General features: G+C 56.8%; 1 protein-coding gene and 2 long non-coding RNA genes across 3 annotated transcripts in view; 1 reads left to right on the forward strand and 2 right to left on the reverse strand.

Annotated features, from left to right (window-relative positions):
• LOC118175433 overlaps window positions 1–13,211 on the reverse strand; it is a 34,251-nt gene extending 21,040 nt beyond the window's left edge. Inside the window, exon 1 of the long non-coding RNA XR_004754968.1 lies at window positions 13,178–13,211. This is a non-coding gene — a long non-coding RNA (uncharacterized LOC118175433). The remainder of the gene's footprint in view (window positions 1–13,177) is intronic.
• LOC118175434 lies at window positions 1,309–12,110 on the reverse strand. The gene is made up of 3 exons (XR_004754969.1): window positions 11,983–12,110; window positions 6,512–7,125; window positions 1,309–1,928 (listed from the first exon to the last, which is right to left on the reverse strand). It is a non-coding gene; the product is annotated as an uncharacterized LOC118175434 (long non-coding RNA).
• Window positions 6,520–20,263, forward strand: DBH (dopamine beta-hydroxylase). Its single transcript, XM_035341692.1, has 12 exons — window positions 6,520–6,921; window positions 9,052–9,198; window positions 10,539–10,796; window positions 12,075–12,251; window positions 12,491–12,593; window positions 13,743–13,909; window positions 14,519–14,662; window positions 14,776–14,814; window positions 15,205–15,264; window positions 15,895–16,022; window positions 16,614–16,773; window positions 19,086–20,263. The coding sequence occupies exons 1-12, from the start codon at window positions 6,541–6,543 to the stop codon at window positions 19,218–19,220; spliced, it is 1,899 nt and encodes a 632-aa protein (XP_035197583.1). The 5' UTR covers window positions 6,520–6,540; the 3' UTR covers window positions 19,221–20,263.
• Window positions 20,264–21,486: the final 1,223 nt, after the last annotated feature.

Consider the following 21,486-nt stretch of genomic DNA (forward strand, 5'->3'; position numbering starts at 1 on the left):
AACGTCATTGTCTAGCAATTTATCTTTGTATTTTTGTTCAGAAATATGAAAGATAGAGGTTCTTTGTTTGGGCCATTCATTTCGGTTTCTGGGGCTGTATTCCTGTATTGAAATAAACAGCCTCCTTTCTTCCCAAGCTGCCTTTTTAATGAATATGTCAAAGCAATTCTCCTCCAGTCTGAACCCAGGACAGAAGCAAGGAAAAACAATGTTATAACAAGGACTTCGCAAATACTCGCGCTGCCTTAAGCAAGTACGGATCTTATTTTGTGGATCCCTAACACAAGATCCGGTTACGCTAAAATCAATTCTGTGAAGATCGGGTACCAAAACTCTGGAGGAGACCAAGGTTTTTATGACGAGGACACCGAGGTTTTTGTGGTGTTTTGGTACTGTAGTGGTTGCAAGACGCCTGGTGTGAGCAGGGTCTTGTTGTGCGAGGGGCTGAAAGGGCACGGAGTGTGAAGCGCTGTAATCCCCCAAACTTTGCGACGTGCATTTTTACAGGACGAAAGTGCCAAGGAGTCGCTGCAGCACGGGAGCCAGCCGATAGCCTTGAGAGCTGGCCACCGGCCAGCCACAACTTCTACCAGCCCTCCTCGCCGGCTGGGAAGTGTCCTGTGCCTGCCAAGTCTGCGGGATAAACAACAGCAGCCAGGAGCCAAATCGTTTGTAGGTTTTAAGTTAAGGTGTTCAGGCTGTAATCAGCTGCCTTCCTCTGACGCCGCCGGTGGGTTGTGCACGGCGCAAGTCCCTGGGGGAGTTCATGCAGCCAAGCTGCCCTCCTGCACCCAGCAGTTCTTGTTTCCCACTACCTGCCTCAGGACTTGGGATCAAAGTGCACAGGAATTTCCCTTCATTCACCACCCAAACCCGCTTTCTAGGCTTTTTCCCCTCCTCCAGATCGCTCTTTCCCTAGGGGAGGAGCAGCTTCACCAGGTTATCGTGGCACAGGTGACATCTTCCCATTGAGACCCCATTTGACCCTTGGCTTACGTGGCCACAAACCACAGCCAAATCCTGCTACTACTGGGAGCAATTCTCAGCTTTTTGTACGCGTTTCCAGTGCTCCACCAGCTTTGCTCCCACAGCAGCTCAGCGGGGACAGCAGTTCCTAGGTTCAAGCCTGAGAGCCTTTCTCCCCCTGCTTTTACCACCCACAGTGTAGGAACCTCAGGCTCGTAAGCACAGCCCTAAGAGCTGGCAGAGCCATGACCTTGCCTGCTGTCCCTGTTGCATCTCTTTGCTGATCCCTGTGAGGGGAGTGAAACTTCTCAAATAATAAGTTTAATTGGAACGGAGGAGTCCCTGCTTCCCCAAGCCAGCTGCTTCACTCTTGTGGCGTTGAGCACCCCCAGCTCATACCCAACACCAAATACCGAGGTTCTTGGGGGTGCAGCAGCCTCAGCACGGGGCAGGCACGTGGTGCTGCATCGCACCCACCAGCTGATGTCCTGACACACGAGGCTGGCACTGTGATGTGCTCCTCCACAGCCATTGCTTCACCTGCAAGGGCCAGTGAAGGAAGGGCGCAGAGAGGCAGAGGGCTCAGGATGCCCACCACAAACTCCCTCATGTTTCTCTTATTTCTTATTCACCCTTCAAGCTTATTCACTCCCTTTAAGGCTGCCAAGAGTGTGGCAAGTGCTCCCCATACAAAAGCCATGTTGAGTTTTCTGGTGTCAATCATATTCATCCACCACCCCTCATCGTACCTTCTGCTGACTCGTCTGTTACAGACATCAAGTGTGCAGGGCAGACCCACACGCAGCCTTTGTCATTCAATGCACCGACCCTTCTGCCAAGCTGCTAAAGCTCCATCTTCAAGCTCCTCGGGCTCTTTTGGCCTCATGAGTTGGCTCCTCTTGATGCTGAGGCTGGCTCGCTGTGCAACCTTCAGGAAGCAGCTTCGTGCCAGACGCCAATGGCTGGAGGAAAAGCAACAAGAAAGGCTGGCAGCAGGGAGCAGAGCCCCGCACAGAAGGGCTTGGCACCGACCCACCCCCCCGATAAAACCACCTGGCAGAAAACCCTTCCCCTGGAGCTGTGCCCGTGGTGAGTTCAGCTCCTTTTCCTCCTGTTCCTGTGCAGCTCGAAGAAAAACGCTGCAGAGATGCAAGGGGTCACCGCACTGATGTTAAGGCAAGTGCTGCAAAATGAAGGCTGACAGGTAAAGCAGAAGGGCCACGCAGGGCGTTGTGTGTCTGACAAACGAACACGGGATCTGGGGGGGGGTGTTAAAGAATAAATCAAACCTTACCAAGTTTGGTATTCACCTCCACATGCCCGATAATGAAGCGTGGAAAGTGTCTGCTCAGACGCACGCGGAGGGAAGACAAGTGGGAAGGGAGCATCCCGTGGAGAAGGGCGTTGTAAGCCCCAGGGGAGCTGCAGCACCATGGGCTGGGGATGTCACCCACAGGGGACCAGGGGAGATGGGAAGAGGAGGCCACTGACCCAAACTGGGAGCTTGGGGTAACACCTGCAATGGGAATAGGTGGGCTGGAGCGAGCTCCCTAGCAGAAGGAGCCGAGAGCGGGGCTTATCCTGCCTCGAGCATCCCTGGCAGGGACACGTGAATCTGTGCTACAATGCGTGGAGCTGGTTATTGCAAAGCCACTTTATTTATGGTGTTTTTATTGGCAGGGGAGTGGGAGTGCAATACAATTTTAGCCACTGATGTCTCCATCTCCTTTACATGCCACCTCCATTTCCAGAGACTTTTTTTTTTCTTTGAATTACGCAATTCCTCCAACAGTCCAAGGGACTTGCTGTACCTGGACGGTCTTGCTGAGCTGGGTGTGGGCAGCTCTGCCAGAGCAGAAGACTGCATGTCTCCACCACCTTTGGTCCTGCTCCCCACCAGGGCCAAGATCTCCTGGGATGTACCCGAGCATGAAGGAAGGTCCAATTCACACCGTGGTCTGCGGGGTGCACAGCTCCTGGGCACGAGCAGGCTCAGCAAGCAGCCCAGCCAGCTGCACCTCTCTGAGCATTTTAGAAGGATCCTGTGGAAGACAGGAGGGAGTCTCCGAGAGCTGCTGAGTCTGAGATCACCAAGATGTCCCCTTGGTTGTGCTCCAGTTCCCAAACCTAGCCCGAATCTCTCCCACCTCCCGCTGGCACTACCCGCTGCATCACAAAACCCTTTATAAACAAACCCGGAGCCCGCCTTTGTCTCTTCCTGTCCTTTCAGATATTTTGGGTGTCTGTGGCAATCTCTCCTGTTTATATAACAAAGCCACAGCCCAGTGTTTGTGGTACCATATCCATGGAAACCCTAATATAGCATGCACAGGCAAGGAGGATTTCATTAGGTGGCTCGGCGGTGGCAGCTTCTGGGGGGGAGCAGTAGGGGAGGGATGTCTTTGGGATGCTGGGCTGTGCTGGGAAAGACCTGGCTGTCCACCCGGCCTCGGGCACCCATTGAGGCAGTGCCCCCAAGGAGCAATCGATGCTCACCTTTTGCTAGCTTTGGCCTTTTGCCCGCTCTTTCACCACCCTCAACAGTGCCGTGGGGCTCGCCGCAGCCCACCCGCCAGCTGCAAAGAGCCACGGGTGGTGGACTGAGGGGAGAGGAGAGGCAGAAGAGACCGGAGCAGCTTGGGCTCCTCCAGGAGAAGCAGGAGCAGCAGGGCTGAGCCACAAGGCAGCTGAGGTCCAGTTCTGTTCCTGGTCTGGGGAGACCCCTCTGGTGGTGTGTGAGAGGGAAAATCTGGCCCTGAGGAAGACAAAAAAAAGAGAAACACCTTAGGAGGAAGCAAGAAGCTGGGAAGAGCAGAGGCTCTGCATGGGTGCTGCTTTCATTTGCAGCTCTCATGGGCAGCTTTCAGGACAAATTCATGCGTGACGTGGAGGGAACGTCTCTTCCCATCACTGCTGGTGGATGCCATCCCCTCTGAGCATCCCAGCTTGACCAGATGTCTGCGGGTTTACTGGCGACTGCCTCTGTCGGGAAATAGCGTGACAGGAGCCCAGGGGCATGGGGTGGGTCTGGCCAGAGCGGGGAATTGTTCACAGCATCGATCAGGGTCCCCGGGCCCTACCCGCCTGCGTGAGAACCTCCCCTACGTGCCAGACCTCTCCTCTCCCTCTGCAACCACGTCGGATCCAGCCTCAGAGGCTGCCTAACCTCATCAGCGCCGAGGAAATTGGATCAGGACAGTGGTGCAGGGCAGGATCTGGCCGTGGACAGCGGCTGTGGCTGCCAGAGCCCAGGGGCAGGGGATGCTGCGTGTGTGCTGCGCCCTGGCTCCGCGGGAGCAGACAGCAGCCGTCCCTCCGTGGCCCCCCCCCCCCCCCCACCTTAATCGAGTTTATGTCCACGTTAGTGAGGCCAGGGATTATAGCTCGGAGGGGTGCTGCCTGCTTCAATCCCTAATTCAGTGCATCAGCTGTGTTTAAGCCTGCTTACCTGCACGCAAGGCTTATGGGGTTCATAATACAGCACCTAGTGGGGGGTCGTCCATAAAAAACAGCCCTTCTCTAGGGGCTCGAGGCACTCTGCAGGTGTCCTCTGTGCTCTCAGCTCTTCTGTGCCAGGGGGAAATTGGGCAGCCTCTGCAGGAGCAGAGCACAGGGGCTCAGGGAGGGACACAGGATGCTGCCGTGCTAGCACCAGCACAGTGGTGCTGGTGTCAGCTCCGGCGAGACCTTTTTGCCTCTGTGCTGTTGTCTCTGTGTTCTGCCCTGAGGCCAGAGGCTGGACCCGCATACCCCGGTGTCCTTCTCACCTGTGGGACCCGCTCTGTGTCTGCCCCAAGCAGCTTGGGGGGTCAGAGGCAGCAAACTGGCACTGCTACATCTCGTCCGAGTCCTAAAACAAACCCAGGAGCAAGGGGAGGAAGGCTTGATCCTCGCTTCTCGCCTGGATTTATGAGCAGTGGCTTGGAGAAACTGAAGTGGGGAGAGAGAGAAACATATTTTCTTCCTCCTCTTTAAGTAAATTCCCACTGCTTATCTCCAAAGTTCAGCTGTTTTCAAGCTGACCTGCCTGCCTTATGCTGTTCCGGTGCAAATTCCTTCTGTACAGGAAAGCTCAGGAGCTCCACTTGCACATGCCAGCAACCTGGGGATTCATCTCTAATAAACGGAGGTAGAACTCGTTAGCTAGGGACCCCCTCCCACCCCCCGCCGAGGATCATTTTCCCTCCTGCCATGCTGACAGTGCAGCTCCTTTCCCGTTGCAGTTAGGAAACAAAGCCAAGAGAGGAGGAGAAGCCGTGCTTGGAGGGTAGGAACGGGGCAAGGCAAAAAAATCTGTTCTCAGGGCCTTTTGTCACACAGCCTGCCGTCTGCCCGAGGAACCGGGGCTGGCATCCGAGGGACACCCATCTGAGGCTGCCAGCCCAGCATCTCGCTGCGACCAGGGATGCTGCCTCCTCCTGCAGGGCATGGAGGGGCTGAGCGGTGCCACCGAGGAGGTGCAGCCCCTCGGGGTGCTGCAGCCTCCCTGGGGTGCTGCGGGGTTCGGTGCCACCTCCTGCAGGCACAGCTCCAGGAGGCATCGGGGGGAAGGAGCGTTCCCAGCCTGTCTCTGGTATCTCAGCCCGTTACGCCATCCTGATGTGTGCTTTCGAAGCCGACACCTGCAGCAGCTGGGGTTTGCTGATGACACCCTCGTCTGGAGAGCTCGGCTTGTCAGCTTTGCTTTGTGTTGGTCTTTGCCTGGCGAAGCGGAGTGAGAGAGCACCCGTAAGCCGCAGGTCACCCTGCAAGGAGAGCGCTGCCGTGCCCCTGGATAACCGCCGTGTCTCGGGACGGCAAAGCCTCACCGAGTGTAGCAGAGGTGCACACGTTGATGATTCATTACAACCCCGGGCACCGAGCTCCGTCCTCGCGTTACGCAGCGCTGGGGAACCGGCTCTGCCCGGTGACATTGCTGCATCACGAGCAAAACCAGAGCTCCAGGGGGATGAGGGGACTCCAGGAGGCATCCAAGGGCGCTGCTTGTCACGGGAGCTGGCACGGATAAAACGGGGCCACAAGCTCCGAGTGTAAACCAGGCTGTGTGTGTGTGTCAGAGGGCGAGGCAGTTCCAGTTAATGCAGTTAATAACCAACATGAAAATAGAGCAGGCCAAAGAAATAAGAAGGGGAATGGTGGGGGACAAAAAGGTATCTTCAGACCGGAGCTGAAGTCCCAGCTGCTAAAAAAGCAAAGGAATAACAAATATTTAATGCCTCTGAAGGTGCTGACAGGCAGGGCCTTCGATGGGAGCTACAGCGGGGCCACACAGAGGCAGCACCAGCAGGGCACAGCGCGGCTGTGCAGGGAGAAGCTTGCAAGAAAGCAGCACTTTGCAGCCACTAAGGATGATTTAAGAGCAAATAACATCAGCCCAGTCGAGTTCAATTGCTATTGATAATGTCCATGTGCAATTAGAGCCAATTAAGGGGAGGCAGAGAATGACAAGTGTTTGGCCAGGAGGTGGGGGGGGGGGGGGGGGCAATACCACAATCCAATTTTCCCACAACCAAATGCAATTAAAGGGTATCGCTTTATCGCTTACCCGGCTCGCCCAGGAGGGCCAGAGCATAAATGGCAAAAGCCAGGAGGGCGGCTGCCATCCTGCCCAGCATGCAGACCTCCGGCAGCAAGCCGTGCCCCTGCCCCAGCTTCAAGATGCGGGAGGTAGCGTCCGTGTACTTCACCATGATCGCCGTGTTCCTGGTCATCCTGGTGGCTGCCCTGCAGGGCTCGGCGCCCCGTGGCACCTATTTTCCCTACAAGGTGCCCCTCGATCCCCAGGGGCTGCTCGAGCTCTCCTGGAACGTCAGCTACCCCGAGCAAGCGGTGTACTTCCAGATCCTCAGCAGGGAACTCAAGTTCGGGCTCCTCTTCGGGATGTCGGACCGGGGAGAGTTTGAGAACGCGGACCTGGCCGTGCTCTGGAGCGACGGGCACAGCTCATATTTTGGGGTGAGTTGCACGTGTTTTGTCACGGCTGCTTTTGGGGTTGCTGCCCGATGGGTGAATCTGGCCTGGTTTGTGGGGGCAGAGCTGGTCCAGGGCACGGCATGGGGCTGAGCAGGGCTGGACTGCTCTCGCTGCTCAATGAAAGTGGTCCAAAAGGGCTGGGGGGATTCTGGTCCAGAGATCTATACTGTGGGCTTGGTATAGGATCTGAAAACCAAAGAGAAAGGGATAAATGCAGTGACTGCTGTACTCATCCGCAAGAGCTCCAACAGGTGGCTGCACAAAGAGCTCGGCTACACGTAAACGCCGGCTGCACCGACAGCTTGGTTCACCCGTGCGCTGCCCTCAGCCGCATTAAAAATTAACCACGGCTCCCACTCCTGACTTTGAGCAAGTGCAAAAGTTATCAACCAGCAGGTCTGCTCCTGCCAGCGCCAATAAGCCGGCTGCAGCTCACGTTTGCAGCTACAGCAGAGATCAACAGGGCACGGGAAAACCCAATCCGATGGCCGCCTGCCAGCAGCAGAAATTAAACAGGCAGAAGTCTTTGGGCAGTATACAAATGCCCAGTGGTAGCAGATGGGGGGACACACACACACACACACACACACTCATTTCCAGTCTTGCTATTTGATTTTTTTGTCCTTTTTTACACGGTCTGTTTGTCCAGGCTCTCCTGCGGTTTGTCTTTCCGCCGGGGCCGGAGCTGCAATACCTCACCCCGTGCCCTCCGGCAGCTCCCTGTCCCCAGATCACCACGTTAGGTTTATTGCAGGCGCGCTTCACTGCAGAAAGCAATTCACATTTTCCCTGTGTGAGGCTTTCCAGTAAGTTAAATTTTACCTCTCTGCTTACTTGAAATTAGCCATAAAATATATTCTTTCACAATCAGCTGCAATGTGATCTGCAGTGCAATGAAAGGATGAAAAGGAGGGCTTATTATCTGTACTGTTTTCCCGCTAATTACCAGCCATTCAGGATGTGTGATGACCCAAATGCTACAGTATTTCACGGCATCATGTTAAAAAAACATAAAGGATCGTTTCTAATCTGCCTTCTTGTGCTCACTGGAAGACAAACAGCGCTGAATTAAACGCCGAGCAGCACTGGGGCTCTCTCTTTCAGTTGGTGCTGAACAGCATCCTGCAAGGAGCCCTCTGTAAACCTCTACAGCCCCAGTTTTCTCTCTCCCAGCAGTCATTCTGCTGGATAAGGATGTCAGCTGTTAAAGAGATCCAAATTTGCTCACCCCCCCATGTACTATGAGATTAATTTGCACAACGCACTCCTATGAAAACAAATGTCATGCTAGCTTCATGTAGCTGATTTTACTCTCCCCCTCTAAGGACAATATGTTCTTGAAATATCACTCTCTACTTCTGGCTGAAACGGTGCCAAGATGCTTTATTCTTTTTCTTTTATTTCTTCCCCCGAGACGAGAGAACCAGTGCCACTGGTATCGGTGCTGCAAGGTACTTCCCAGGGGCCTTTTCTTGGTAAACAAAAGCCACAAACAAGAGATGCAAAAATCAAGGCAAAGATGTTGTTCAAATCCAAATTATTAAAATTATTTATATTATATATAAAATTTCTGCTCCAACCCTTCCAATCGTTAAGCACAGGAGGAGCCTTCCCAGCGTGGCTTTGTCACCACCATTAACGGAGAGCAGTTTTCAGCCTTGCCTGGCTCCTGGGACAATCTGTCCACAGCAAATTCAGGGCATTAAAGGGGGGGTTCGTGGTTCATAGGGCTGACACTGCAGCCCATCAGGGGGCTGATCTTAAATCGAGAGCAGCTGGCTTGTGGCAAGTGTCGTGGAAAACACATCACCCTGCTCAGAAAGAGCCCACAGCCGTACACCCAGAACAACACAGACTGATGCAGCCTTGCAAGATTTCCTTTCCCGGCTCCTTTCCCCAAACGCATCTCAGCTCTAAAAGTTCTTTTTGCAGAATATCGGTGCTGTGTCAGGTATTTCACAGCCCTGAAAGGCTGGTGAACCAAAGTGGGGTGAACCAAAGGCTGGTGAACCAAAGGAGAACCAGTGCACCGCTGGAGGTCCCCACCGTGCCCCCCGGGGCCGTGCAGGATCCGTGCAGCCCCCCGGCTTACCGGGTGCTCTCCTCCCTCAGGATGCCTGGAGCGATGCCAAGGGGCACCTCCACATGGACTCGCAGCAGGACTACCAGCTCCTGGGGGCTCAGAGCACCGCCGAGGGGCTCTCCATCCTCTTCAGAAGAGCCTTCAGCACCTGTGACCCCAAGGACTACCTCATTGAGGTACGGCATCACCCTCCCCCTGCCGCAGCACCCCCGGCCCCATCCCAACCCCACAGCTCCAACCCCCAGCCTGCAGGTCAGGCCTCACCCCTGTTGTGTTTTTGGGATGGCACCGGGTGTTTGCGCTGCTTAGTGCCGTAAGGAAGCGTGCTACAGATGTCAGCCCCGCGCCATGAGTAATGTTTGGCACCCTCTATTTACAACCCCTTATAAGCCTCTCTAACGCGTGGATTTCATCTCGTTTGCATCATCCACTCCTGGTAAGCGTGTGCTAGGTCTATATAAATACCCTCCTGCATCACTCGGGCTTGCAGCCGGGAGCCAAGTGTTTGGAGTGTTACAAAGAGGTGTTGCTCAACGGGAGGCAAAGAGGGGGGCTGCAGGAGCCGAGCGAAGGTGCAGCAAGTGGAGCCAGGGCTGCGTGCTTGTGAGCGTCTGGGTCTGCGAGGGGGTGGTGGGAACGGCCCCACTGGGGATGTCAAAGAGCTTCGGGATCACAGACAGCAAGGGGCAGCCCCCAGGTGCAGGCAGGGATCTCCATGAGGCTCGTTTGAGATGAAATCCTCCGGTGGAAAGGGTATTTGGAAGCCGCCGTGCGCACGGAGCAGCCTTGAGGTTTTGTTGCTAGTTTTCAGAGGCATGCCTTGTGGTGAGAGGTGTCTGCCAAAACACGGAGAGCCCCGGAGGAAAAAATATCTGTGTGTGAACCGGGGAAAGACTTGCAGGTCTTTATTCTTAGCCTTGGAGAGTAAACGACTCCCTTTTCCTCTCCTTACCTCCTGTCCAGAGCTGAGTGCCTTCAGCAGCACCTTCCCTGCCCGCAGTGCTTGTAGCAGAGCCTCTCGCTTTGATGCCCTAACAGAAGCTGGCACAAAGGGTCTGGGGGAGAGGTTTTGTTTCTGCTGCTCCTCCCCAGGCTGCTGCCCAGGGTCTGGATCCCCGTGGCCACCCCATCCCGCAGCTCAGGAGGGCCAAGGGAGCAGAGAGGAGCCATTCCTTTAGGGGCAGGGATGAGGTGGAGGTACCGGTATTGACTTCTGTTGGAAACCAATGTCACGTAGGGAAAGCTTTCCAGGCTCTATCAACTGGTGGAGAACTCTCTGTGATCATGGCTCGATGCTGAAACATGCTAGTCAAATAAATTCCCCTAAATCTACAGGATTTGTGGCACAGCCCAGCAAAGGGAGATGCTGCTGAAGTCAGGTTCCTTTCCCTGTTGGAGAGGGGCTAGGGCCTACTTCCAAATTCGTGCCACCAGTACCAGTGCCAATTGTTCATGAGATTCACATTCTCTGGCATCCTACACGCAAAACTACCTCCACGCTTTGCTCTTGCTTCAGGACGGCACCGTGCACCTCATCTATGGGATCCTGGAGAAACCCGTCCGCTCCCTGCAGGCCATCAACATCTCTGCCATCCACAGGGGGCTGCAGAGGGTGCAGCTGCTAAAGCCCAACATCACCATCCCCGAGCTGCCCAGCGACATGAAGACCATGGAGATAACGGCCCCCGGCGTCGTTATCCCCAGCCAGGAGACGACCTACTGGTGTTACATGGCAGAGCTGCCAGACGGCTTCCCCAAGCACCACATCATCATGGTAAGAGGCAGGAGAAGAGGTGAAGGAGGAGAAATGTTTTCCCAGGTGCAGCTCAGCAGCTGCGTTCAGGTCCCTCAAAGCTGTTCTGCGAAGCCCACCTCTCCCCTGCCCCTTCAGAGGGAGGGTTTCAGACCCAAATGCACCCCCAGAGCACCAAAACACCTCCCCGAGCCAGCCCACCAGCCAGCAGCACCTCACATCCCCTAGAGAACCCCAGTCTGGTGGCAGGTTGGTGACTTTGGCACACTGGATGGGGACCATGGTGACTTTCCTCCTGGCACATTGAGTGGGGACCAGGGCAGGGCTCAGAGCAGCTCCCTTGCGGAGGGCAGAGCTGCAGCCATCAGGGGCAGGATTATGGCTCACCATGCGCCGGGAAGAACAAACAAACATGGCAAACAAATTAACGAGCCTGGCCAGGGCAGGGCAGAGCGAGCCAGAATAGGAACTGCCCTCTAACAGATCAGGCATATTGAAAAAATTAAAAGGTCATAGAGATAAAGGCAACTTGCGTGCGGATGCTTTGCACGTGCTTGGGTCACATCCCCAAGGGGGGACAGAGAGCTGTGGCAGCATCGCCCCCAGCACCCGCGGGGCCAAAAGCACACAGCGGGGAGCGGGGAAGCCTGACACGGGAGCTGAAGCGAGCGCTCAGCGATTTGTAGGGGAGCGGCGAGGCTGCAAAGGAAAGCTCAGAAGGAGGATTTTCTCCCCAACAGATGGTGCGAAATGAATCATCTGTGTGTAAGTAAAAAGTGCGTAACTCCTGATATCTTCCCGCTGCTGCAGATCATCTCTACAGCTGGCGCTTTTAGCCGGAGCCATTCCTCAGGCGTTTGAAGTCATTCCTCCTACTCAGATCCCCCCTGCCTGTGCCCGGAACAGCAGCTCCTGGCTGGGCATGAAACCCGGTAGCTGCGGGCAGTGGGGCCAGGACCCCCTCAGTGAGAAACCAAAGTCCTCTAAGCCCAGCACGTCTGCAAAGGACTGGGTCACCACGAAGCAGCCCGAGCTCTGCTGCTCCTCAGGTGCAGCCACCTGAAGGGAAGGGATGAGGTGTTTCTCCACGAGCTCTGGTGGACTCAGGGTTGGTCCCCAAACCAGCCAAGAGCGCTTGGTCCTTGGCCCATGTGCCCAAAGCAACCTTCCCTCCCCATCTCATGGCAAGAAGTGAGGGCAGACTTACCCACGCTGGGCTGCACAAACAGCACGCTGAGGGACGGGGTCTTGGCAAATGGTCCTGACGTGTCGCCCTCCTGCTTGGACGCTGCTTTGCAGTACGAGCCAGTGATCACAGCGGGCAACGAAGCCCTGGTGCACCACATGGAAGTCTTCCAGTGCGCCGCCGAGCTGGACAGCATCCCGCGGTACAACGGGCCCTGCGACGCCAAGATGAAGCCAGACCAGCTCAACTACTGCCGGCACGTGCTTGCTGCCTGGGCCATGGGTGCACAGGTGGGTGCCCCCTGCTCCTGGGCACATTTTTTGCCATCTCCCAACCCTTCCCAGACTCTTCGTAGGAATGGGTGCCTGACCCATCCCTGCGTGGGTTGATCCAACACCATTCTCTGCTGGGATTTGTGTTCAGCCCCTTTTAACCCCTCCAATTTTTCCCCAAGACACCTCTGCATTTCCACCCCAGCCCATAAATCAATGTGACACCCCCTCCCTTGATGCCCTCCCTCTGCTTCCAGGCTTTCTACTACCCCGAAGAAGCGGGACTTGCCTTTGGCGGTCCGGGCTCCTCCAGATATCTGCGCCTTGAGATTCACTATCACAACCCCCTGGTGTTCAAAGGTGAGTGGGGACGAGGCTTGGCCCCAAACCTCGCCAGCGAGACGCAGGAGAGCTGGGGGAGTGCTGGGGACTGCTGGGGGTGTCACCAGAGGCTGGACCCATCCTCGTGTGTGCCCACAGGCAGGGAGGATGCTCGGGGAGGGGAGCCAAGCAGGCAGTGGGGTTGCACATCGGTCCTGCAGGGCTAGGACCCATGGCAAGCCACATATTTAGGGGCGATGCTGGTGGGTGCCCCCTGATTTCTGTGGAAGGTGCTGTGGAGGGGTTGAGCTCGGAGCCAAGAGCATCAGTGACGCCAAAGTCACCAGAGAGACAGCACCAGCCTGGCTGGGGATGGGGGGATTTGGATGTTGTTTTAATGGCATTCCTGCTTTGATAACGTTGTCAGGAGACACATTAAAAAAAAAAAAAAGGATTCCAAACAACACACTTTCTTCATTTACATAAAATCAAGTAACTTCTTGACTACCCAAGTGTATTTTTAGGAGACCGGAGCATATGTACTGTAGATCAATCATAGCACATTCGGCAACTTGAGAAGAAACACATCTATAAATACGGAGCTCACGTCTTTCATAACTTACCAGCTTTGGTGTGATAACCAATAGTGTCTCCCTCCTTATTCTTATCCCCTGGTGGGCCCCAGCCCAGAGACAGGGGGCTCAGCCCCGGCCCCCAGAGCTGCGTGTTGGCACTAGGGGTTAAACAGAGCATCCTCAGATGCAGGAGAGACCAGGAGCTTTGCAAATGCAAGGGGTGCTTGCTCCACCAGTATTTCCCCTCCTGCCAGGCCCCCGGTAAGAGCATGGCTTTGGTTTTTTGAGGTATCAGTTGAAGAAGGTGCAATGAGCCATGTTTCTGCGCCTGCCAAAGCACCCCGAGACCTGTCCTGCTCCGGGCTCTCCAAAGGCACTCCTCGCCTTTATCTTGGGAGCAGCTGGTGACCCCTCTGCGGGACCAACCCTTACGTGAAAATAGCTAGTATTTTATAACAACAGGAATAGCACACACGAAAAAAGCTGTGAGTGAGAGGCTTGAGCACCCCTCCCCACACCTGCGGCAGCAGAGCATCATTGTTCACACCTGACCTTACCCGAGAGCCGTCAGCTCTCCCGCGGTGACTTGCCACCCCGTCCTTTTGCCCCCCAGGGCGCCGCGATTCCTCGGGGATCCGCCTCTACTACACGGGCAGCCTGCGCCGCTACGATGCCGGCATCATGGAGCTGGGCTTGGTCTACACGCCGGTGATGGCCGTGCCCCCGGGCGAGCCTGCCTTCGTCCTCACCGGGTACTGCACCGACAAGTGCACCCAGCGGGTGAGTGCCCAGCCGGCTGATCCCCTTCCCTTGGGGTTGTGCTGGAAAGAAAAACCCCACAGCCCACGACCAGGTGGTCCTGAGCAGCTGGTTGGGATGCGCTGAGTTCCCCACGAAGGCAGAGCTCCTCGGGAGCCAGCTGCTCTGTCTCCCCCGAGTACCGCTGCCGTCTAGGAAAACATACTGCGGTGCCGTGCCTGGGTGCTTTCCCCTGTGGAAATGCAAAAGATTGGCTTCTGCTGCCTGGGGAGTTCCTTAAGAGCTCGCTCAAGTATGTTTTCAAACCGCCCACCCTGCTCTCAGGCAAGTTTTAGGAGGTATTTTTTATAGGGCCTACCCGAAAGACGTTGTCGGTGCCACAAGCGCAAGGAAGCAAGCTGCATCCAGCTCCTGCTAATCTGGGGCATAGCAGAGTGTTAATTGGCTATGGCAGCAGGCTGAGCATCTACCCCTCTGCACAGCTCACCTCTGGGCTGCCCCAAGGGTCCAGCAGCCCCCAAAACCCTTCCAGGAGCCAGGGAGGACCCATCCCAAGCGCACAGCCCCGGGGACACACGGGAGGGGAGAGGGACGGCGCCAGGCAGGGAGCTTGAAGCCACCCTTCCCCAGGCGCTGCCTGCTGCCGGCATCCGCATCTTCGCCTCACAGCTCCACACACACCTGGCAGGGAGGAAAGTGGTGACGGTGCTGTCACGGGACGGCAGGGAGAGGCAGGTGGTGAACGCCGACGGCCACTACAGCCCTCACTTCCAGGTACGGTGCCGTGGCGGTGGGTGGCACCCATGGGACACCCCATCCTGCGGGCACAGATGGGTACCGGGGCACGGCACCGCTCCGACCCGGTGCCTTTTTGGCCTCCCTCGCAGGAGATCCGCATGCTGAAGGAGCTGGTTGCAGTTTTTCCGGTGAGTGGCTCCAAAAATCGTGGCGGTTTCCAATCAGCGTGCTCCCGGGGTGGCCCCGCAGGGGGGACGCAGCCATGGCACCACATTGGGTACAAGCTGGGCAATACAAAATGTTCCTAAGTGGATTTTTTTAAGGTGCTTTAGCCCGGAGGAAATTCTTAGGAAGTGAGAAAAGTAAGAAACACAATTTCTGGGGTATGGCTGTAGGGAATCTCCCAGGGGGGTGCACGGTGAGCAAGTGCTGGGGGGCACAGAGGCTGCCTGTGGGCTTGCACCACCAAAGAGGGTGGAGGTCTGCTGTGTTACGGATTCACCCATCCCCATATTTGCTGACTGGGAAGGGGGAACTTTGCACCTTCCCACACCCCCGTGTCTGCTTGAACCCCCCAGGGCGATGAACTCATCACAACCTGCACTTACAACACGGAGGACAGGACCAAAGTGACCATGGTGAGTGCGGCCGAGCGCATGCCACGGGGTCGGCAACTGCACCCCGAGGTGCAGGAAAGGAAGGGGGGACACGTGCATGGACTGGGGCTAAATCACAGCCAGAAGCCAGGAGAAGGGTGGCAAGGAAGCAAACCCACAGGACTGCAGTTCCTGCAGCTGGGATGCTAAGGTGCTAATCGAGAAGTCGCGCCTGCCACTCCAATTCCCATCACCAACCGTTCCGCTGGGTATTAACTGTAATTAAAGAGAAGTGGCGTTTTTTTGACAGCGCGTGTTATTCCTTACATAGGCAGAGAAAAAAAAAAAAAGGAGCCTGTCAGAGGTACCATCACCAGGGACAAAGCTAAATATAGCGGAGGGATTACAGGGAATCTGCATTTTAATGTAAACCACACGTTCCAGCCTGAAAGCCTGTCCTTGCACAAAGGGCGGGTGGGCAGATGAGCCGAGCGTGCGTGCACGTACAGGGGGGAGCTCTGTGCCCACGTACCCCTTCTGCCCCTCCTGCTGCCCCTGTGGCTCCGGCAGCGCCGAGCTGGACCCCGGCACAGTCGATGTCTGGGGGTAGACGTGGGGGCTGCTGCCCGGCGCTGCCCCCAGCCCACCCCTGTGTGTGTGTGTGTGCCGCAGGGCGGGTTTGGCATCATGGAGGAGATGTGCGTGAACTACGTGCACTACTACCCCCAGACCCAGCTGGAGCTCTGCAAAAGCGCCGTGGATCCGGGCTACCTGCACCGGTACTTCAGCCTCGTGAACAGGTACAGAGCGGGGCTGTGCGAAGGGCTGTGCCCTTTGCTGGCAATGCTGGAAAAAAAAAGTTTCAAAAAATGGCTTTTCAGGCCCTGGATATGCAGTGGTGGTGCCCGGGGCTCCCGGGGGGTGCAGGTTTTAGGGAGTCACGTGCTGGGGCACGGCTGGAAGGAGTCCTGCCCTTGCCTTCCCCCAGAGCAAGCATCAGATCAGGGCTGTTAGGGCTGGAGGTAGAGGGGATCGCAAGGAAAAGGAGACCTTTCTGAGTGTGGAACTTCCCTGTAAGGCCCAGTGCAAGGCAGTTCTGTCTGCAAAGTACGATTTGTAAGCCCAGGCAGGCACCAACCACCCTGCTGGAGAAGCAGGCTGCAGACCATCCGCCCCTGGCGAGAGGGTGAGGTGCTGACCTTGCACAGGGCATCCTAGGCGCAGGCACACTGGGTGGCCCCGAGTCTTCCCCCGAAGGTGCCACCCATGGCAGGGTTTCCTGCTGCCATGCGCAGCATCAGGAGCCTTCCTGGGTCCAGCTTCAGGCCGGGAGGAACGTGGCACATCCAGCCCACCTGGCTGCCTTTCAGCGTGGCATCTCTCCTGCTCAGGTTCAACGACGAGGAGGTCTGCACGTGCCCGCAGGTCTCCGTCCCACAGCAGTTTTCCTCCATCCCCTGGAACACCTTCAACAGAGACGTGCTAAAATCCCTCTACGGCTTCGCCCCCATCTCCATGCACTGCAACAAATCCTCGGCCGTCCGCTTCCCGGTACGTACAGCTTCACCACCCAGGGCTGACGTGCTTCATGGCAAACCTCCAGACCAGGGCTAAAACCTCCTCAATCGGCTCCTCGATGGGCTGGGGACGAGGCTGCACCCCGTGGCCCCAAAGCAGGGGAACCCCAGCACCAGCAGCACTTAACGCACCGTGCCCCAGCCGCCAGCACGCTGGGTGCGCTCGGGCGGATTCAATTAGAGGATGTGCATTTGCATAAAGCGATTTACTGACATCTTGGAGCAGCCCCGAGTGTTAAAGCAGGGCTATCTGCAGAAGCAAGGAGAACTGCGAGGCGATTTTACAGGATTTGGGCCAATTACGTCAGGTCCCAGCAGAGCAAGCTCATTACGCACTGCATCTGTGCCATCTCCAAACCTGGAGCTACAGCAAGGCATGAAGGATACAGGACCACAGGAGCTTAAAAAAAAAAAAAAAAAAAAAAAAATACAACAACAAAAAACCCAGGCCCAGTGCTGACGTTCATGACATTGATGATGATGAAGATTTAAAGCCACTGATGGTCCCTATCACCATCAGTTCCTGATGCCATTCATCAGTGCAATGAGCTTATATGATAAGTTGTTCCGTGCTGCCCACTGCAGTGCTGGAGGACGCCGAGCTGATGGTGAGGAAGACCATCAGCCTTCCTCCCAGGTAAAACCCCAGGTCCAGCCAGGTCTGCCCCAGGGGGAGCAGGATCCTTCCCCTGCCAGCCCTGAGCCTGGCTGGCACCAGAGACCCTCACCCCCCGGCCGTGCAGAGCCTGGAGCAGCGACAAAGGAGGCTCGGAAGTTTTGTGCAGCAGCAGAATTATGAATTAAGCCTCTTAATCACAGCCCTGGCAACTGTGCGAGTTCAGAGGGGGCTGGGGGCGGCTGGGAAGAGGCTGGCGGGGAGCAGAGGCGATGCTGGCATGCAGCGAGGGGGGCAGGGTGCTGAGCTGCCCCCCCGCTCCCTCAGTGCGTTCGGAGCGAGCTGGATTTCAAGACGTCTCATTTATTCCGCAGCATTTCTGCCAAGAGAAAAGCACCAGCTTCTAATTAAGCGCACGCATTTCTGCAGTTCAGTGATCCCAGTCCTGCCCAGCTCTCTGCAAGGACGTGGTGCTGTTAATTATTTAGCAAGCCCCTTCTCGCACCGAGGTGCCACTGTGAGCGTGGTGGGATGTCACCGTGCCAGTTCCCCGGGATCCCAGCTCTCTCCCACACCAAACCCAGCCCCACAGCCCCACCAAATGCCCCCAGTGCCCTCCCAAAGCAGGGGCTGGGGGAGATCTGCAGGGCATGGGGGAGATCTGCAGACCCCAGCAGATGGGCTCCGGGCTGGGGCAAACCTCGGGGCAGGCACAGCCCCAAGCCCCCAGATGCTCTCCTAAGCCTTGAGGTTGCAGAAAAGCACTTGGTTCTCCAGCTGGTGCCCTCCTGCCATGCTGCCCTTCTCTGATTGCTGCGGGAGGGGCTCTCTGCCCCCTCCACCCTTCACAGGGTTTCCAGGTGCAGGTGCGAGCTCTGGCCTGATTTGCTTCGCACACTCCACGGAATTTCATCTGAAAAGATGAATCCAACTTTCTTCCCCCTGCTGATGACTCACGGCCCTACCTCTCCTCTCCAGCCCGCCCTCCTCCCGCTCCCGCTGTAGCTCTGCCTGTCTCTGATATTTCTGCACGAGCGAACAGACGGGAGCCCCCTGCCCCTCACCAGACCACCGAGTCACGCAGGAGACAAATCCTGCCCTTCAGGCTCTGCCCTTTGCATGATCTAACCCCGGAAAACTGCTCCTTGCAGGCAGCACCCCCAAGGCAAGCAGCACTCATGGTGCTGGAGGGTTTGTGGTCACCTCGAGCCCCGATGGCCGTGCCAGCCCCTCCTGGGCTCGGCCCGGCTGCCACCTCCCTCGCCCCCAGCAGCGGCTGCGCACCAGCGACCGCGCTGGCACGTTGCAAATGTCACCTCCGAGCCAAGCTCCCTGCCAGCAGCTGGCAAACAGCCTGGGCTGAGAGCACGGTGGGCTGGTGGGGCTCACCGCTCCTGTGACTCGGTGGGGAACGCGGTTTTGGGGCGGAAGCTCCCTGATGGTGGCGGCTGCGTGCAATATGGTGCAGCGCGGACATCTGCTCCGCTGCTGGGATGCGTAGGTGCTCCTGCAACACAAATAATTAGCGATGTCTCATGGGAAAACATCCTGGTTCGGGTTCAAAACGCTTCCCAGCGTTAAAGATCACGTCGTTTTTACATGCACGGAGAAACGCGGAGCGGCCAGGTGCCCGAAAGCCTCGGTCTCACGGTGCCCAACTCTCTTTGCAGGGCGAGTGGGAGAAGCAGCCGCTTCCCAGCATCACCGAGACACTGCGGGAGCCTGGCCCTCACTGCCCGCCTGCCCCGGGGCCTCATCCTGCTGCCTCCGTGCCCATCAAGCTGGGTGAGATCAAGAGGGTCTGAGCCGATTCCTGGTCCCCCTCGCCGTGCCAGCACCGCGATGGGATGCGCCTCTGCATGGTGGTGGCACGGGTGGCCACGGGGAGCCTCGTCCCATCGCTCCCCCCATCCCTGCCCCAGCTCCTGCCTCCACCCAGGGGGTTTTTTAGGGCTCATCCCTAGCGGTTCAGAAAGTACTCCGGGGATGGAAAGCGCTATATTTAGTGCGTTATTAGCAAGCCCGGCTCTGAGTAATGCTGCTTTCCGCCCCCAGAATAATAACAGGGAGGTTTGCTATTGTGCCAAACCCAGCGCGGCCCCAGGGAGGGGGGGGGGGAGAGAAACCTTGCTTCCCCGCAGGGAAACTGAGGCACGGAGCAAAGAGCAGCGTGGGAGCAGCACGCGAGCCTTCCTGGCACCCCACGGGCCCGTCTTGTTCGGGGTGGCTCTGCGGGGGCTCTCCCACACTGACACCCCCAGGGGGGACGGAGGGAGGGAGGGAAGGATGCCGCCCGCCGCAGCCCCCCCGCCGAGCTCCCCCGCGCCGGGGATTATTCGCCTTGACGAGACCAGATGCCAATGGACGGGAACAAATGATACGTGTGTGATGGGATTTCGAAAGGGGGAGGGATGGGGGGGAAGGGAAATGGGGGGAAAGACAAACCTTTGGCAGGAAAAACGACTGCGTTCAATACCTACTTGTGAAATAAAAAGGAAAAAGGATGCTTTTTGCTGTCAAGCTGCAAAGGGAAAACACTTGCTTGGACCAGAGGAAGGGTCCAGGGGATGCAGGAGAGCCCGTCCATCCCAGCCAGCCCCTGTGCCTCCGTCACATCCAGAGGCTCCCCTTGCAGGGACCTGACTCGCTCGGTCCATCCTCAATGAAGGCTGGAGCTGCCCTGCCCGCCCCTGCTCCCCAGCACCATTGGTATCCCGTTGTTTTGGGGACATCCTCCATGGAGAACACGACCCTACACAGCTTATAGGGTGAAAGCTGTGGGTTCTTGCAGGAAAATACCATTGTATTATCCCAGACATGTGGTTAATCCTGGCACAGGGGAGGCATCCCCACGTAGCCAGCGTGAACCTCATTTATTAGGACAGACAGACAGGAGCGCGGCCATCCCCGCCTCTGCCTTCCAGCTCGAGAGCACCAGGGAGTGCAATCGCCTCCCGTTGAGAGGCGAACTCACCCCGGGTTGGTTTTTTAACATTTCCAGCGAAACCAAAGCGTTTGAGAGTTCAAACTCTCGCCCGTGGCGCTTGTTGCGCGAGGCGAAGGAACTGAAATTGGCTCTAAAGAGAACAGAAAACAAGCGAACCCAGTCGGAGGGAACGAAATGAAAAGATGCCGTGTGATTATTTCTTCAGGCGGGTGAAAGCCGCGCTGGAGACGAGGCCCTCCCTGCGCTGCGGAGGATGGAGCCCGAGTCCCTCGCTGCCTGCCATCGTTTGTGATTAAAAGAAGCTGGGGAGAGATGGAGCACCGCAGCCGTGGGGGCTCTGTGTGCAGGGCTCAGCCACAGGGCCACCAAAGGGACCACGGAGCCACCAAAGGGACCCCGGACCTGTCCCCTCCTGCTCCCCATGAGGGCAGCTGGGGGGGGGTTCCAGAGGCTGCCTGCCTGCATGGCACAGGGGAACAGCCCAGAGGGGACACGGGTAAAAACTTCCCAGGGAAAGCAGACACGGGCCAAAACGTGTCAGACTCTCTCTCCAAGCTCAGAGGATGCACACATACACACACAGAGCAGGGCACCCAGATCCAAACAGCAATCGCCTTTGGGGTTTTCTTTTATTCCCTGGGGGTAGATGAGAATCTCCCTGCAGCTCAGCATTAAGGGGCTGCACGGCCCCGCTGTGTTTTCCTCATTTCAGAAGCAGAACGCTGGCACAGGCCAGCAGCACTCCCCCGGGCACCAAGTGCTCTCCCATTCCCAGGATCCACAGAAAAAAAAAAAGTGAAACTTGCTCTTGCATTGCAGCAAAAGGAAAAGGTCCCTTGCATGGGTCTGGGGAACGTCAGCCCTCCCAGCTCCCTGCCGCACACCCCAAAACAGCGCCTTCAGCACCACAAACAACACGCGAACAAGAGCCAAAAGGTTCAGCAGCCCAGGCTTAGCTTTTAAAGGCACTTAGGTGGCACTTCCCAATCAAGCCAATGGATGTTGGTGCTTAAAATCCCTTTGGATTTCATGATTTCATGGTGCAGAGCAATCCTGCAGTGGGCAAAGCATCCCCTGTGTGAGCCTGGCAATGGCCCTGTGCCCCCTGCCCCATCCCCCGGGGG

Source organism: Oxyura jamaicensis, chromosome 17 (genome assembly GCF_011077185.1).
Source record: "Oxyura jamaicensis isolate SHBP4307 breed ruddy duck chromosome 17, BPBGC_Ojam_1.0, whole genome shotgun sequence".
Taxonomy (NCBI): Eukaryota; Metazoa; Chordata; class Aves; order Anseriformes; family Anatidae; genus Oxyura; species Oxyura jamaicensis.